Below are 16,817 nucleotides of genomic sequence, written 5' to 3' on the forward strand. Positions count from 1 at the left end.
TCAAGGTTTTAAAAATTTTAGAAAATTTTCTATGTTGTAACAACCTGAAAAAAAAAAACGTTACAACAGGTGACTCCCACGTGGGGTAGTCCTGCAGAAATCCTGACCGCTGGGCCATTACGGCCAGCTTCCAGTCAGTGGTATTACAAGCCTGTATCATTTTACCATTATAATTAAAGAACATTGACCATAAACAGGGTAAGGGAATCTTGACTAGAAAACAGTTTTGCTCCAAATCATAAGTTGGTGTCTGTGTTAAATTGCTTTAGAGATTTGAAGTTAGCAATTTCCTGCCTGTTTTAAATGCTGGGCATTTTGCTTCTGCTATTTCAGGATTTCAAAATTTCCACACGCTGCCATGCTTATTTTTGCAAAGCTTAATGGGAAATTACAACAATGTATGAGCTCAATGCGCAGTTGGAGCTAAAAATTACAACACTGAGTTCTTTGTGATTTGTTCATGTAAATTTTGTGCTGAAATTGAGCCTGGTAGTAAAGGGAAAAGATACAGACAAAAATAATATTACCTTCGGTTTCACATTCAAGTGTATTTAAAAGAGGAGCAACTCCGTCATCTTCATCTTCCTTGTCAGATCGGTCAGATTCATCGGGCAACCAAAGTTTACGGTGGTGTTTCCGAGTTTGAGAATCACACTGTGTTCTTGCATGTCGTCGGTAAGAAGAAGAATGTGCAAAAGTCTTTCCACAAGTATCGCACTGATTGGTGAAAAAAAAAACTGGGGTTTCGGCACTTAAAGAAGCAAACTCTGGGTTAAAAGACACAGAAGCCATCTGCACACGAGATTGTTTATACACAACGATCCTCGATTCCGCGCGAAACACGCGCGAATGCATGCAAATTTTCATGCATTCCCTCACGTCATGAATTATTGTGTGGAACGTCCAATCAGATCTCCACAACTATAATCGCGGGATGTTTGATCTCTCTTGACAACTCACCTTCACAAGCTCGCCGAAATTCAGTTGTGTTTGAGTTCCCTTCGATTACCGAAACCTGTGCTTTCATCAGCTTTCATTGTTTTCATACATGCACGATCACAATGGCTACGAACCAGAGCAGTGCAGCTCAAGAGAGACAACTCATTCTCATGGAGAGAATGAACAGGTGGCTCGATTCGATTTTGGAAGGCCAAAAGAAACTGGAAGAAAACAATAGGAACCTTCAGCTCGAAAACACGAAGTTAAGGAACGAACTTGCTAAGCAAGAACGAGTTATGAAGAGCAAACGAACTTCGAAAAGCAGAGCATCTAGTGTGGAAATCCCTAACGATTTAAAGGTAAAGTATATTTTAACCTTCTAAAGATCTTAGAAATTGCTTTCGATCTAGCGTCGTTGCCTTTGTTTCAAACTTTCTCACGGGCTACAATGTAGATCACAAAGCAAAGTAGACGCCAAAAAACGTGTCTTCAAAGACACCGCCAAGCCTGCCATTATGAATATCCAGATCACAGCTTTCAAATGAGAAAAGATCATTGAAAAGGAAAGGACTTATGATAATTATAAATGTAAGTGAACAGGCTTAATGGTAGACAAGTCCTATCCTCAGGAAAGGATAGGAAAGTCAGGTTGTTGTTATGTTTATTGATGGTAACTCTGCAATGTTGGGATGCAAGGCTGATTTACAAGTTCAGTTAGTGTGCTATTCAGGAACATTGCTGAGCTTATTGCTTTCCTCATCCAGGCTTGAGTTGTGTTTCAGGAAATCAGGAAGCTTGGTTTGTTATTTATTCTTTTTTTTATGATCCTGATAACCTGTTGGTCCTCAAGAATTTTTAAAACACTCTACTTGTTTACTATCAATGATATATATTCTATGCAACCGGAAAAGGTTTCGTAAGTTTCTTAGTTCCAAGAAAGAAATTCCATTTTATTCTCAAGCAGGATGGCTTGGATTATTAAGATGGAGGGTTAATATGATAGAACCTCTACTAAGCATGTTAAGCAGAACAGTTGAGTCACAGTTGACAGAGAGACTTTAAGTGAACGTTTCTTGATTTTTCAAGTTACAGATTATTTACGACATTTTTTTATTATTTTTCAGAAGCGGTTTCGGTTCATCTACCGAAAGATGGTTGAAAAGAAAACTACACAAGGCTTCATTGTTGATGAGTATGTTTACAATTATGAATTTGTTTACAATTTGATTATTCAGCCTGCGTACAGCTAACCACACTGAAAATCAGAGGTGTCTGCGTATTATTGTTGATAATCATGGCCCTCGCAAATAATTATTCATGCATTAAAACCATCAGTGTCACAGCCTGTGATGGGACATACAGGACAAGAAAGAAAATAGCTTTAATTTGCCTTTGCCCTACTCATACACTGTAGGAAACAAATCATCACTCACAAGTGAAGAATGTATGAATTTCCATTGTGATTTCTGAGGCCAAATGATCCCTGAAAGATAATAAACTGTATGGTTATCTATAGTTCATGTAACTGATGAGAAAGTGTCACTTTGTCCACATGTAATTTTATAATATTACCTTGGCTATTATTGAATGAACCATCCTGTTTTCTGACAGTCCACAGTCAGAGGGAAACCAGGGCATCCTTTCAAGAATTAAGGAAATTTTGAAAAAAGATCATGGTGGAGAAAACTGCCCATGGACAGATTTGCAAATGGAAGGTAGGCTATACATGTAATTACAAAGGATCAATTTTTGTAGTTTTACAAGAACAAAAATACAATTATAGGTCCTCTGATAGAGTCAAAAGCAAACAACTGAAAGAGTGCAGATAAAAAGTATTGAGTGACTTTTCATCCTAGCAGCTTTTAGTTACGGCCTTGTGTGCCACAGGCTACAAAGAGCAATGAGTGAGTGAGTTAGTTATCCTATACACCAGGTGTAGTCAATCAATAAAAATCGCTATCAGAAATCAATCGATTCAATTGATATCGGCTATCAGTGACAATCGATAACTCACTGAAAAATTTCTTTACCAATTGCTATCGTTTGGCAAAATCGATGACAATCGATAATTCCTGTCTTCAGGAATATCGACTGTTATCAGTTTATAAAAAATTGACAAAAATCACCCAGACTATTACATGTAAAAGATGGCTTTGTTATTGTGTAAAACAAGACCTGGAACAACACGAGATGTTCATCTTCAGTATACTAGTGTACTAGATTATATTTTCCTTTTGGTCTACTCCGAGATCTATTCTTACATTTGTTTCCCAATGCAAATAATTGAAATCACTAGAGCACTGACTCTGTTGTTTATTTTGCTTCATCTTACTGCCTACACTACATTGAGACTGGAGGGTTTTTCACTGCTACTCTTGGCTGAGCTTTCTCTGGTTTCCTAAACTAGCAAAGAAATATTTAAAACCCAAAATGTTTCTGCCAGTTGTGTAAATTCTTGTTATGTTGTCAGTGACTGTAAAAGATACTCAGGCTATGATAAATCGACTCAATAAAACTATTATATAGGCAAATTTTGTCAACTGGTGTAACTTGTAAAAGGACAAAAATATTTCTGATAATAATCCATACCAATCAAATAATCAATTGCTATAGATTACTATCGCCAATCGATAGCTCACTTTTTTCTTCATCGATTGTTATTGATTAATATTGATTATTGGTTTATCGATTGGCTACACCTAGTATACACCACTAGAGAGCTTGTTGATAGGCTCTAATCATACCAAGAGATTCAACATGTTATGGTGCTTTAGATCCTTCTTATCCCTATGTAGAAGATACATGTATTTAGTGTTGATTCTTTTTACCTCAACAGCTCAGTTCTATCGCTACTTCAAAACTCTTAAAGAAAGAGACCAAAGGATAAAGAAAGGGAAAAATGAGGAGCACAAAGAGAAGTGCAAAAGGAATAGACGTCTGCTAAATGTAAGTTTTACATGTACATATATACTGATACAGAAGTGAATTTAGTGAGAGGTGAATGATATTTAATCATGGGGTTTACTTATTTTTGATGGATCCTATAAAAGTGAACACCAATGTCATGTTACACAATATTGCATGTTATACCAACATAAAGAGTTTACCCTGCATTCTATCAACTATAGATTTAGGACATTATCATGGCATCATGGTATCTTTGCTCTTTTTTGCTGCTTTAATATGAAATGTAAATAAACCCCAATCAACCCAGTTTGTTTTATTTTAAACCTTTTTAGGATAAATTATCTTCCAGATACATGTATGACACATTTAATTTCATACACCACTACACTTTTGCAATTATTGAACATCTAAGTAACCATTTTTTTTATTTCATTACAAACTGGATAGACGTTGCTCTAGCTTTGAATTTATAAAAGAAACCATGTCACCCAGAGAGAGGCAGCTAACAATGGAGATCTTGTACATGGACTATATGAGCAGTGAAGAATCTGAATATGAGGACTAGGAAGACAACATCACGGGAGAGAAGGAGAGGAAACTCACGAAAGTCTCACGAGCATCAAAGCAAAGCTGGACAAAGCCCATCGTAACAATCTAACACCGCATGCAAGGGCAACGGCAAAACCTAGACGTTCTGGTGGCATGTCAGGCAGACCTGCTCCTGATGGCCCAGCTTGGGCTGTCAGGCAGCAGGTCAGTACTGACTGATATCTGACAATCATTAGTGACCTGTTAGTATGGATAATCAAAATTAATGGTGACAAGTGAGATTAGAAAATAATTTCACACACATTTTTTCAAAACTCTTATAATTGGAATTTTGACAAAATGCAAGTGAAATAATTGTATACCATTTGATTACCTATTAATATCATGGGTGACAAATTACACTTTTTGCAATCATGGATTTTTGACATGTTTATAAAATGGAGAAGTTTCACGCCAGACATTGCTATGGAAATTTTAAAATAATTATTTCACATGTGATTATAAGTAAAGACTGAAATTTCATGCAAAAGTAAGGAGTGACTTGTCAACCATGATATTATCAGTGTAGTTTATGTCACTCGTGACTGTGTGTACCCTTCCTTCCCCTACAAAATTAAATAGCTGCAAGGTTACAAGCACTGGCTACCCCAGATCATCATTGGAATAACTTCTGCTTGCTTTGGTTGCAAAATAAAACTGTGACAGTGAGACATTCAAAGTTTTATTTGACTTTGTGAAACAGGGAAGTGTTAGCTTCCTTATTGGAGAGTTGAATTTTGTGTTTCAACCTCATTTGACTTTGCCTAAGTGCTTGTGCCTTGAGTAGTGAGAAAGAGACCAAGGCATATCAAAAAGCCTCAAGCCATTCTCACACTGAGTACTTAAGAATAATATAATTACTAGAATTACTATCACCTACTTAAGTTTATATTTTTATCATAGACAAGTTCAGTTTCAATTAAGGAAGGGGAGAGTGGGGCATAAACTTCTAATAAGCCAATAATGGCCCCTCCCCTCAGGTGTAAGCCCAACACATAGAGGTTTAATAACACTACAGACATTGCACTCTTTAATCTGAGTGTATTTTGGCATTTTATTTTGTAGAAAGTTAAGAATAGTTCTGTTATTAGGCCTACAAGAAGTATGCGTTCATTCTATTCAAGAAAGCAAACACTGCAGATTATTTTTTTAGTAACCTGTGATCAATGGTTAGAAGATAGGAGAATTTTGTTATGTAAAAGTTATATACACATGGTACTTGACATAGGATTATTTATTACATTTGGAATTTAATCATCATGATCATATGCTGTGAATAAAAGACACTTGAAAAAGAAAAAAACTGGTATTGTGTACAAACATGGGTGGTATTTCAGTAAATAACTGGGTTGATGTTTCTACAAACAATTGTAATCATGAAAACAACTGAGTTGATTACAGCAAATTACTATCCAATATTATCATTATTATTAATTAAAAAAAAGAAAATGAAGTGGGAAATTTTGAGCCAGTATTTCCATAAACATGACAACAAAGAACAGACTGAATTGAAGAAATTCTGTTTACATCAATTAAGCAGCTCTTGAAAATGAGTTTCAGACAAGTTTAATTACCATCATTAATAGAGCATTAAAACAGCGCTTACGAATAAGTTTCTTTTACTACGATTAAACATTACTTAAAAAGAATGTTTCAGTCAAGTTTAAGTTCTATTAAATGTAACTTAAACGAATGTGTTGGTTTAAACACGTTTAATGTCACCTTAAACTGACATTAAGGTTTAGCCTTAAGGTAGTATAAGCTATGTTTAAGTGAAAATTAAACCTAGGTTTAAGTGTCTTAAACATCAACTTAAACCGACTAAACTTGAGTTTAAGACATGTTTAATCCATGTTTAAGTAGACTTAAATAATTTTTTTGTCCTTGTGTATATCTGTGATAAATGTATTTATCTGTATTTATCTATATCTTGTGGTCATAATTAAGTTGTTAACCCCAAAGCATATATTTGTAGCACATAATTCAGTTGTTTACCCCAAAGGAAACTCGGGAAGCTACCATTATAATTTATGAACAAAGACTTTGATTTTTTGATTAATTGTGATAAAGGAAAATAGAGTTCACTGTACAGCTCAAGCATGTTAAGGCATCACTTTTCCCTTTGCCAAGACCCCCTGCAAAGTTTGACCTCTTTGCTGTAGAGACAATGCTGTCATTTGCGCAGCCATACCAAATGTAAATAGCAACATCAGTTTAGCTTTCTTAAATTGCTGTGGTCATGATTGTGTCGAATGATGTCATAATTTTGGCAAAAAACAAACAAACAAACAAACAAACAAAAACAAACAAAAACACTTAAATAGGGGCAAGTTATTATTTCCCTTCATGCAAATAATATATTTTTGTCTGGAATGGACAGAATTTTTATTCCATTAGCAGATATTAAACGACAAATTATATTACATGACCTGTTTTGCTCATTATCTGTTAAGCTGTAAATTCTTGTCAAACTTTCTGGCCAGATCGTAAAAGGGACAACCATATAATCAAAGTAATGGCATTAAATGCCATTTCAGCACCCCATTTTCTCAGTTGTTCTAATCCAATCAAATAGAGATAACAGGTCATGTGACCTAACTATCTAGAACTTAATGCAAAAAATAAGGTAAGGTCATTATGTTTCATATCATTGTCAAGTCTGAGGGTGCTTTTGTAAATCCCTGAAAAGTTATGAATGCTTTCAGATTTTATGCAATGCAAGGCTCTGAGCCATGCCTTTAACATTCTTGAGAGTAGTTGCCTGGACGAGTTGAGTGAGTCTTCACTCTCTCTGTGTGCAATGGTGAACCAAAAGGCAGCTCTTAGCTTCAGTAACATTTTAACAATAACAAATATTAGGCCATGCTCACTGCCGTTCCACATCTCTACAAGAATATCTACCAGAGGGAGAGACCAAGGGAAGTTACATGCTTGGAGCCAGTTTCCCTTTTAAAATTGTATATGGTGCCCTTAATTAGAAGATACCTAAGGTTACCTGGCCATTTCCAATGCCCCTGATCAATATCCTTATGAAAAAACATTACATGCTATGCAAATGATAAATGTGAGCCAATGAAACATATTCTTGAGGTATCATGTGACTCATGTCATCAAAGTAACTTTCAAATGTTAGATATTAATTTATGGTAGTGTTATTTACACATGGGCTAGCACCCTCGTGGACTTCACAATGGCAAAGTTATTTGGTATTCAAAATTTGCAGGTAGAAAGTGTACTGGGAAGACTTTATTATATATCATTCGTATTACCACTACAATTCTTAGCATAAGTCAACTACATACCTTATGGCAAATCTTTGCACATTTGTGCCCACAGCTCAATTGCTTTCCACAGGTCTTTCCACATGACACATCAGTAACATGACACGGAATGTTGTAGCGAACCTTAAAGATAAAGAAGCGACAATGGGAATTAAATCTATTAGAGCCACAATGCTGCAGATAATTCACTGTTCCAAAATTTTTAGAAGAGCACTCTCTACTCAGAACTCAGAACTGCTAGTCACAGCAGCAAGGAGATTCATGGTATATTTTATTTTGATGCAGTCTAAACAACTCACAGGGTCTGGCTTCACACAAATTCTTTTCCTTCCTCAGTCAGAAGACTGCAAATTTTCTAGGTTCCCTCATGGCAAACAGGTCTTTCCTAAATGCCATAAAACACTTCGATGTGCAGGTTTAGCATTGCATGGATGTAACAACTGTTTAAATCTCATTGTTTTAGTGGCATAATGGTATCTAGTATACAGCATGGTGGAAACGTAATGCAAAAAAATTGTTGCCAAATTAATTTTTGGTCTTGGACAAAATATTGATAAGGTTTCACCAAAAATCTGAAAACCCTCGATGTCTGTTAAACCGGAAACTTGGTGAAATTTTGTGGAAGGAACCAATTAAAGTTTCAAAGTACATGTAGTGACAATTCCTGAAAAGGCAATCGAGAGAAACAAAAAAAAACAAAAAACAAAACAAAGAAACATGTTTATGCAGTTAAAGGTAGACATCTTGTTATGCCTCATATGCAGCAAATGGCCAAGTGCTCTTTCTAGCTTCCTAGTCCTAGTGCTTAGCTAGGTAAATGAATTTCAACAAGATGGGTCGATTTGACAATAACTTATCAATCTCGGCATGTTGGCATAAGCGATGAAAATAAAGAAGACAACAACACCTTCCTTACCCATAATCAATTTTTTTTGTTACAATACCTGCCTAATTTCTCGTGTACTCATTGGCTCATTTTTATCATCAGTAAGAGTACAGACGGATAAATTTTAATTTATGCAAGCTTTCAAGTTCAATTTTCAGCTGTCAAACTGTCAACTTTTTAACCAATGAGGTTTTATGCATTTTTTTAAGTAGCCAATCAAAAACGGAGAAAAGCTATTGACAATGTTCGCGTCATTTTGAATAAAATTTACTTATCTTTGTTTATGGCAAGTTTATGGCATCTTTTACCCTCATTTATTCCTACCATTTTGGGGTCTTGTTATTGTAAAAAACAAATTGATGTCAGTTTTTTATGCGACTGTCCTCTTACTGATGATAAATTTCGTGACATTATCCTGCAATTCCTTCAGTGAAATTTAAAATTTGACAAACTGGTTGGAGTGATTTTCAGGGAAATCTATCTGAAATTTCTCTGCAGCAGGGAAAGACATAAATTTGCAAAAATAAAAAATTCCAGTACAGACCCTTCTTTTTTGAGTTTAAAATTTGTATCCTGTTAGATTCGATGTAATGTGGAAACTTTGGAAGATTTCACCAAAGGAAATTAAAAAAATCACAAAAGAATGCCATATAAATCATGAAAAATGCATTTGTTTGGGCATTTATAATTCACCACTAAAAGCCATGATTTCAAAAGAGATGACTGTAACACACTTTTTAATCATTGCTATTATGTACATTTGACATGTTTGGGCAAACTGGGTATAACTGGTGAGACAATCTCAGAAAGTGCAGTGTGTAATTGATAGCTCTGGCACATATTCATACCTCGGGTACCATGTACTCACTCCTGCTTGGTTCACTTCCGGTTTGTATTTACCTTGGTAGTCTGCTAGGGCCTTTCCCCTTACAGAATATGAATGGACACAAACCTTGATAAGACATAATCTTAGCAGTGTGTATGTTTCATGGTTGTATTTTCATTTGAGGTCCAAAAATTACTTACAATTACTGTTTGTCACCACAGCCTTTAAATTTTACTCTGGTGTTTTATGTTGATTTTCGTTCATTTTAAATTCAATAAAACGTTGAAGCAGCAAACGTGACAATTTAGCTTTTCATGCCAACTTTGTAACTTGATACTCTTGTTTACATTGCGAAGGTATGTAAAATGAAACTCTTGTTTTCTCCAAAACACACTGAAGATGTGCTTGTTTTTTTTTTCACCACTGGAGATAAATAAAGAAAGTTATATATCTGATGAAGAAATGGAAGAGAAACAATTTTGTTTCACTCAAAATGCAAATTTTCTTTTTACTGATCAGCAAGAACTAATTTAATCATCAGTACTACTTTCTTTTTCTGTTGCTACCTTTGTTGTTAACAATAAAACAATTCAAAATCAATACACAAAGATATCAATTGATACAACTGAGAAACGTTTCAGTGAGAAGTACTGAAGGTAAACAGCACTACTTGGCCAATATTGTATCCTGCATTGGTGAAAGAGTCTCCTCAAAGACTGCTTAAATTAATTTGCACTATTATTAGGTGCCACAGAGTCTGCAGCAATATTTGAGCACTTCACTGGTATCTTTTGTCACAAATTTACAATTAGTTTTTGAAGAGTATTAAAGCCACTAAATCATGTGCAATTAAGGCAAGAAATAAAAAAAGCTGCTAAGGAGAAGCAATGCATTTACCTTTTTTATTTCAACCCTGACAAACACACAATTGTAGTTTGAAAACAGATGATATTTGTTGAACCAACCTATGAGTAATTCTAAAAGATACGCAGCCACAGTAATGTTTCGGTTTTGCATTAAAAAGGGAGAAGTGGCACTACCTGAAAAATAACTGCCATCCTCAGTCACATTGCATGACAAATAAAAAAACATGTGGAAACATAGTGGATAACCTGCACTAACGATGCTAGAAATAATGCATGTGTCTTACATGTTGGATTCTCCCATAAGGAAAACCACTCAACATTTGTGAGTGATCCCATATGCAATGTACCCTCCACCTTATATACAGCAGACACGAATGTTAACTATTCTGCGTTTGCATTTAGAGCAAATTGGTTTTGTTCTTATGAGGATAGTACCACAAGGTGAGCGAGAGGTTATCTGAAACAAATATAGAGCTTTGTGATGATCACACTCAACTGGCGTAGGTGGAACTTGTTTTATGTAGAGTACACAAGAAACTACTACAAAACTAGAAAAACAACATGTTTTCTGATCTATTGAGATCTATTGATCTTTGTGGTCCTTTCCATATGGGATTTTCAGATCCCATAATATGCAACCTTAGGTCAGGCCCCGTTCCTCTTGTCCTATTCACTACACACTCCCCTCCAACAAAAATGTTGTCCCAACATTACAACATTAAATACTGACAAACAAAAAGACTGGTTAGGAGGCAAAAGAGATGGAATGGATCCTGTAGGCAGACATCAATGGCAAATTAGTCTTCCCTTCAATTGAAATATGCTCTTTTTTAAGTGTGGATGATCCTGTCCCAAGAGGGCTTTGTTCAGGCATCATGTATAAATTTTCTTGTGTTGCAGGCTGTAGTGTCTGCTATGTTGGAGAAACTACCCAACACTTCTCCACACATGGCTGTGAACACCTAACTACAGATGAGAACTCACACATCATTAAACATCTGCAGGATTCTGAACATTACCATGCCTCAAGTTCCAGCAATGGCTATTAAATTCATGTGATTGATCAAGCACTACATTCCAGCTCAAGATCAAAGGCTCCTTTGAGCTACCTCATGGTATGTGGTAATTATTCTATGAAGTGCTGTCCTTTGCCTCTCTTGGAACTAATATGCGTTCCATTTGTAATGTGCATCATGTTAATAAGCAGCCATTAGTTGAGCATGCATGTTTATAGAAATAAGGTCTTCATCTAATATATATAACATTTTCACAGGAAACATAATCCTTCAGTGTCTTTTTCTCTGTTTGGATTATGGACATCAGCATGTGCAAATATTGTTTTGACAATTTGTGACAATTTCATTAGTTTGCACATCAGCACTGGATGTGCTAGGGTTTTGAACAAACTCACCCCACTCTTCATTGGCGCTTGATTGTGCGGTTGTGCCATCTACCCATGAATTTTGCACTTTTATGCCTTCAGTTTTAAATAATTCACCGGTGTCTACAAGATATTTGGCTGCATCTAATACTTTCTTAGGTCTGACATTCTGAAACTGACAGTGATGCTTGTAACCAAGTCGCCTTTTAAGTTTCATTGGAATGGTCTGTGATTCACTTATTGGCCTTGGGAGAAAATGAACAGTGGAATTTACATCACTCGGCACATTGACAATGTGTCCATGAATAGACAATTGACCACCCCTAGGTACATGTAGTTCACAGATTTGCATAAAAGGTCAGTACAAGGTGATATTAGTTGCTCTTCTAGTGATGTGAAGTTCAGTACATTAGGCTTTTAAGGAAAACCTGTCTTATTGGCTTTAGAACAGCTGGGTAACCTACCTTGTTTTAGACCTTTTTTATTGCAAGTTAGACAATTGCCTTTTTATACTTTTTTTAGACTTTTTTCATTGCAAGTCATGCAGATCCATTCAGTGTTGTTGACACTTTTAAAACCAGTAAGACAGGACTCAACAATGTCTAGTGAACATGCCCTATATTTGTTTGGATCACATTTCATTACAGAGCACTTGAACCACATTATTGGTCACAACAAGTGCATACATATTCTGGGCCACATGCAATGTTTTTGTAAAACAAATTTATCACATAAATTGCATCACATTTGTTTTCTTGTGGCTGCAACTCATGACTGCTGCATGTTAGTTGCGATACACTTGCCAGAGCCTCAGCCTTTTGTCTTTTTCTTACCAACTGTTTGGTTATTTGCCTTATGTGCTACAGGTTCTCTGCTTTTCGTTTTCTGATGGAGCGCCGCTCAATTTCTCTGACATATTCTGGGTTCAATTTTCTTCTTTTAGTAGCCTGGTGTTTCTTGTTCCTAGATGTTTTGCTATTAATGTTGCAGCCTTGTACTCGTGTTTGATTCTCATTTATTCTAAAGTTATCATCAGCTCTTCTGTCTTTCATGTATTCTCTCTGATGTATTTTCTTCGGTAAGCTTTACGTTTTTCACTGTCATCAACTGGTTTGTTTTCTTCTGCCTTTTTTGTTTGTTTGCTGTTGTCTCTAATCTCCATTGTTCTGTTTTCTACTATCATAATGGAAACACAATGAAAATCATCTAGGTGTCCAATGTAAATGTTTAGGGCATTTGTAACATTCACTGGTTCAACAACAGTAACTGGAGAAAAAGGTGGATTTGATTCAGCAATATGAATTGATAAATTAAGACAATTGGCAACAGCTTGAACTATGATAGCATCAGCCCATGTTCCTTGACTAAATACTGAATGCCAACAATGTGCACATAGAAATGGCTATTAGGATTTCCATAGGGTTGATGTGATACAGCCCTAAAAAGCAGTCACCTCCTCCAACATCCAGTACAGTTCTGCCTAACTTGGACAATCTGAATTCTAATAAACAGACAGAATTTGTGGGTGATATAAAAGGTACTCATTTGCAGGACCAGGATTTGACTCCAAAGTTCTAATCAGTGATATGATTCTGCTCAAAAAATGATACATTTTCACTTAATTTTCTGAAAATATTACCTCCAGCTATCATACAAAACAAAGGCAAGTTTTTATGCTTTGGAGTCCTTGTTTGAAAAATACACAAACTTAAACTTTGTCTAATGAAATACTTCTTCGAGAAAATCATGAATTTTGAACTTCTATATCACTCTAAGAAATGACAACGATGGTATCCACACAACATAGCCTTCAGCTTGGAGGATTTTGTGACATTAATTTCTTTATGTATAATTTCACCGACATTTCTGTTTTTGTTTTTGTTTTTTGTCTTTTTTTTCTGCCATTAGAAAGTCTGATAACCATTTTGTAAGAAATTCTGGAGGGTTCTCTTTCACATGTCATTCTAAACTGAGGATGGGAGACAATGGTAGGTCTAGAATTCTGTACATTCACATTTTTACCTGCATTTCTGTACTGACAATTACTTGATAACTGAACTGGTATTTTATTTTGATTTTCAAACTGCTTGGGTATTATAGGATTACCTTCTATAATCATTTGCTCCTGACCTTGGTGTAGGTATTCAGGTAACAGATCATCTGTTTGGCATTTGTTTGTTGTTTGATATTTTGTATTTGTTATGGTATTCGTTATTTGGTGTATATTGTATTTAGCATTTGTTTGGCAGTTGTGTTCAATCTCTATAGCTTAACACAGTGGTGGCATTTAAGTCTCAGTGAGGGGAACTTGACGAAAGCTTCATCGATGTCCTTTGTCATGTGACATTTTCCAAACAGCTTCCTAGCAAATTGCAAAATATTGAAAGCGCATTTAATTTTAAATCATATGTCCTGCGAGTATTTTTAGAAATTCAAAATGCAATACAGTAGAAGGAGGGCAGCTTACCTTTTTCCCCAGACCATAAAGCATTCATTCCGAATAGTTGGTTTTGTGCATTCGATTCCTCATCGTCCAAATGTATCTTGGAGACATCGTAACTTTTAAGACTTTAAAACCCATTTATTTCCACTCTAGCTTTCTTGACCACATTTGCTGTTCGTTTGTGAGGTTTTCAAAAGTGTATTTTGATCAAAGATGGAACGAAAGGAAGGAAAATTCTCCTTGACAATTTTTGCATCGGGCTCGACACAACAGACGCCATTTTGTAGACATGTACTACTGCCTTTGTACCACCCCTCCCCCCACATATATGAACATAAAGTAATGACACGACTTTGTGGACAAAACCAAACCTAGTATGGGAGACAGGGGGAAACGTGTTTAATTCATGTTTAATGCAGATTTAATGCATAAATTAATTGTCTAACGGGAATGGAGTGACCAATCCAACCATCACTATACCTCATGGTATGACATACATACCATGAGGTAATAAAAGGTGCTTTGCACATCCTGTGGGAAAACCCTTCCCTTAATCAAAATCTTCAACCATCAATAATTGATTAAACTTTTTAAGCCTATGTATGTAATCTGCACTTGGTTGTGTAGTTGAATATGTTGAATTTGCCATTTGAGAAACCAGTTGAAATCCTAGTGCAAGAACTGGTATGTGATTTTAGTAATCTACTGTGGGCAATGTACAGTAACAGTATAACAGTGTAGGATTACCTCATGGTCTCCCATGCACTTTCTCTTAGTTAAAGTGGTGCAAGGAGGACATATATCCTCATTGTGGCAACTATGATTCACTGTTGGTTTAAAAATAAAATGTCAGTTAGAATTTATATCAGAGGAAAGAGACCAACTTAATTATACACATAGCAATTTAATTACTCTAAAGAGCCCCGATTGTCCAAAAATTAGAATAACTATAAGGATAAGCAATTAGCAAAAACAAAAGAAAACAGAGAAGAGCAACATGTGGAGAAATGCCACCGTTCAGTTTTTGCTTGTTAATTATGTTCCCGGACATGAAAACCTGGCATATTCACATAAGTGTATGTTGGTCTTTCTGTAATATTAATTTTCACAACCAACAACTGAGGGTTACCCAATTACAACCATAGTGAGTCAAGTTGTCTAATTCTGTAGTTGACTTGAATAAATGGAAGTTACGTTGTGAAGAACAGAATCTCGATGCCCAACGTTGTAGTGTACTCTTCTAACCAGAAGTTAGGCATATAAAGAGGAAGTCAGTCTTAATTAAGTTAGTTTTAGGCAAAGTAATGGAGAGTGTAAAATGTCATCACGTGGCAATGAGTCAAAACAAGTTTACGGTACTTGACTCGTTGAGTTGTCACAGTGTAAGGTAGCAAAAATTCTTCTTGTACATGAAGTTGGATTAATGTCTTGCCATTTGACGTTGGAGTCTACACAGGCCAAAACTCATAGCATGAAGTTTTCTGTATGCATTTTTGGCTTTATCTTGAATGATAATCAATCTTAAATGAATTTTCTTTAACATTTCTTTCATTTGGCCATCTTGCATTGCCAGTTTCATCCTTTAAAAGTGAACAGGACTTGCTATATAACACTTGCATGTAGTGATTTATATACACTATTTCCTCATTTTGTTTGTTCGATTCATTTGGTTTGGTAAAATTCTTCTTGGTGAATTCAGCACTTGAAGCTGCCACCATTTTGGTCACCATGGCGAGTAAGAAAACTTTTGGTGACTAAATTTTACATACAGATTGTCAGTTTCGTGACTATTGCAGTACAATAGGCTGAATGCTCAATAACAAGGTTTTTTGTGGTACAATCACTAAAGCAGACAAATTTAACCACAATTTTTGCATGTTTGTCTTTACCTGTTTCTTTTTGTTAATTTAATTTCCTGAACAGTAGTTAAGACTGTTCAACAACAAAAAGTGTTGCAAAAGAAAACGAATAGTGTCAGAATGTTCTTCAACAATTTCAATTTGAGTTTGTCATCGTCAGCAGTATTAGCTTCATGTTAAGTGACACAAAGTGTGCTTCTTTGAAAAAGCTTAGATTTAGTGACCACTAATTTGTCTTACTGGTGACCATTTTACAGCAAGGTCACCAAAAGGCAATTTCTGAAAACTTGAGCTTGGAGTGCTGGAATTGCTTCAAAAGTTATTGTGTCAAGTAAATGATTAGCATTTTATGGGAGCTCTGCTTTTAGGCTTGCATTTGGCTAAATCTGTATAAGTATATGTAATCGTATGGGCCCGAGTGCAGTTAAGGATTAATTCCACATGTATTTTCAGAGTTTTCACAAGATTGCCTGAGTCACAAAGTGACAAGGGCAATTTGGAAACCTTTGAAAATACAAGTGAAATTAATCCTGAATTGTTTGAGGGCACTTGCGATTACTTGTTTATCACATAACGGGCAAAATTCTGTACAAAGGAAAACTTTCAATGTCTTGCTGTCGCATAAACAGGTTTGCCGTTTGTTATGAAAGAATAGGCTAGCAGTAGAATGTGGAGAGCCTACTATAATAGTAAGCAAACCACAGCAAGTTTAATTACTCAAAGCAACTTCTACTGCGTGACACTACTTCATCAATTGATGAAAGACATAAACAAGTGTCCAAACGAGCTCTAGTAGCTTCTTGAATCCAAAACTCTCCCCTCCAACTCAACAACTTAACAT

At 35.7% G+C, this 16,817-nt stretch overlaps 3 protein-coding genes across 12 annotated transcripts in view; 1 reads left to right on the forward strand and 2 right to left on the reverse strand.

Annotated features, from left to right (window-relative positions):
* Nucleotides 1–792, reverse strand: part of LOC145486855 (uncharacterized) — a 3,161-nt gene extending 2,369 nt beyond the window's left edge. Inside the window, exon 1 of the mRNA XM_081465576.1 lies at nucleotides 528–792. Within this exon, the coding sequence (XP_081321702.1) occupies nucleotides 528–792 (265 nt within the window). The remainder of the gene's footprint in view (nucleotides 1–527) is intronic.
* LOC145487584 (uncharacterized) overlaps nucleotides 1–6,127 on the forward strand; it is a 6,253-nt gene extending 126 nt beyond the window's left edge. Inside the window, exons 1-4 of the mRNA XM_081466410.1 lie at nucleotides 1–1,298; nucleotides 2,064–2,131; nucleotides 2,551–2,654; nucleotides 3,776–6,127. The exon at nucleotides 1–1,298 is cut by the window's left edge and continues 126 nt beyond it. Of these exons, the coding sequence (XP_081322536.1) occupies nucleotides 1,062–1,298; nucleotides 2,064–2,131; nucleotides 2,551–2,654; nucleotides 3,776–3,924 (558 nt within the window). The 5' untranslated portion in view covers nucleotides 1–1,061 and the 3' untranslated portion in view covers nucleotides 3,925–6,127. The remainder of the gene's footprint in view (nucleotides 1,299–2,063; nucleotides 2,132–2,550; nucleotides 2,655–3,775) is intronic.
* LOC145487495 (transcriptional repressor NF-X1-like) overlaps nucleotides 1–16,817 on the reverse strand; it is a 219,357-nt gene that overhangs the window by 128,966 nt on the left and 73,574 nt on the right. For 9 of the 10 annotated variants that reach the window (XM_081466292.1, XM_081466291.1, XM_081466289.1 and 6 more), the window contains 2 exons: nucleotides 14,865–14,944; nucleotides 7,737–7,838 (listed from right to left, as the gene is read on the reverse strand). In XM_081466292.1, coding sequence (XP_081322418.1) covers nucleotides 7,737–7,838; nucleotides 14,865–14,944 — 182 coding nt within the window. Of the gene's footprint in view, nucleotides 1–7,736; nucleotides 7,839–9,449; nucleotides 9,528–14,864; nucleotides 14,945–16,817 lie in introns of those variants that run through there. The other variant, XM_081466298.1, reaches the window with a different exon arrangement.

This window comes from Orbicella franksi, chromosome 5 (genome assembly GCF_964199315.1).
Source record: "Orbicella franksi chromosome 5, jaOrbFran1.1, whole genome shotgun sequence".
In the NCBI taxonomy this organism is placed as follows: domain Eukaryota; kingdom Metazoa; phylum Cnidaria; class Anthozoa; order Scleractinia; family Merulinidae; genus Orbicella; species Orbicella franksi.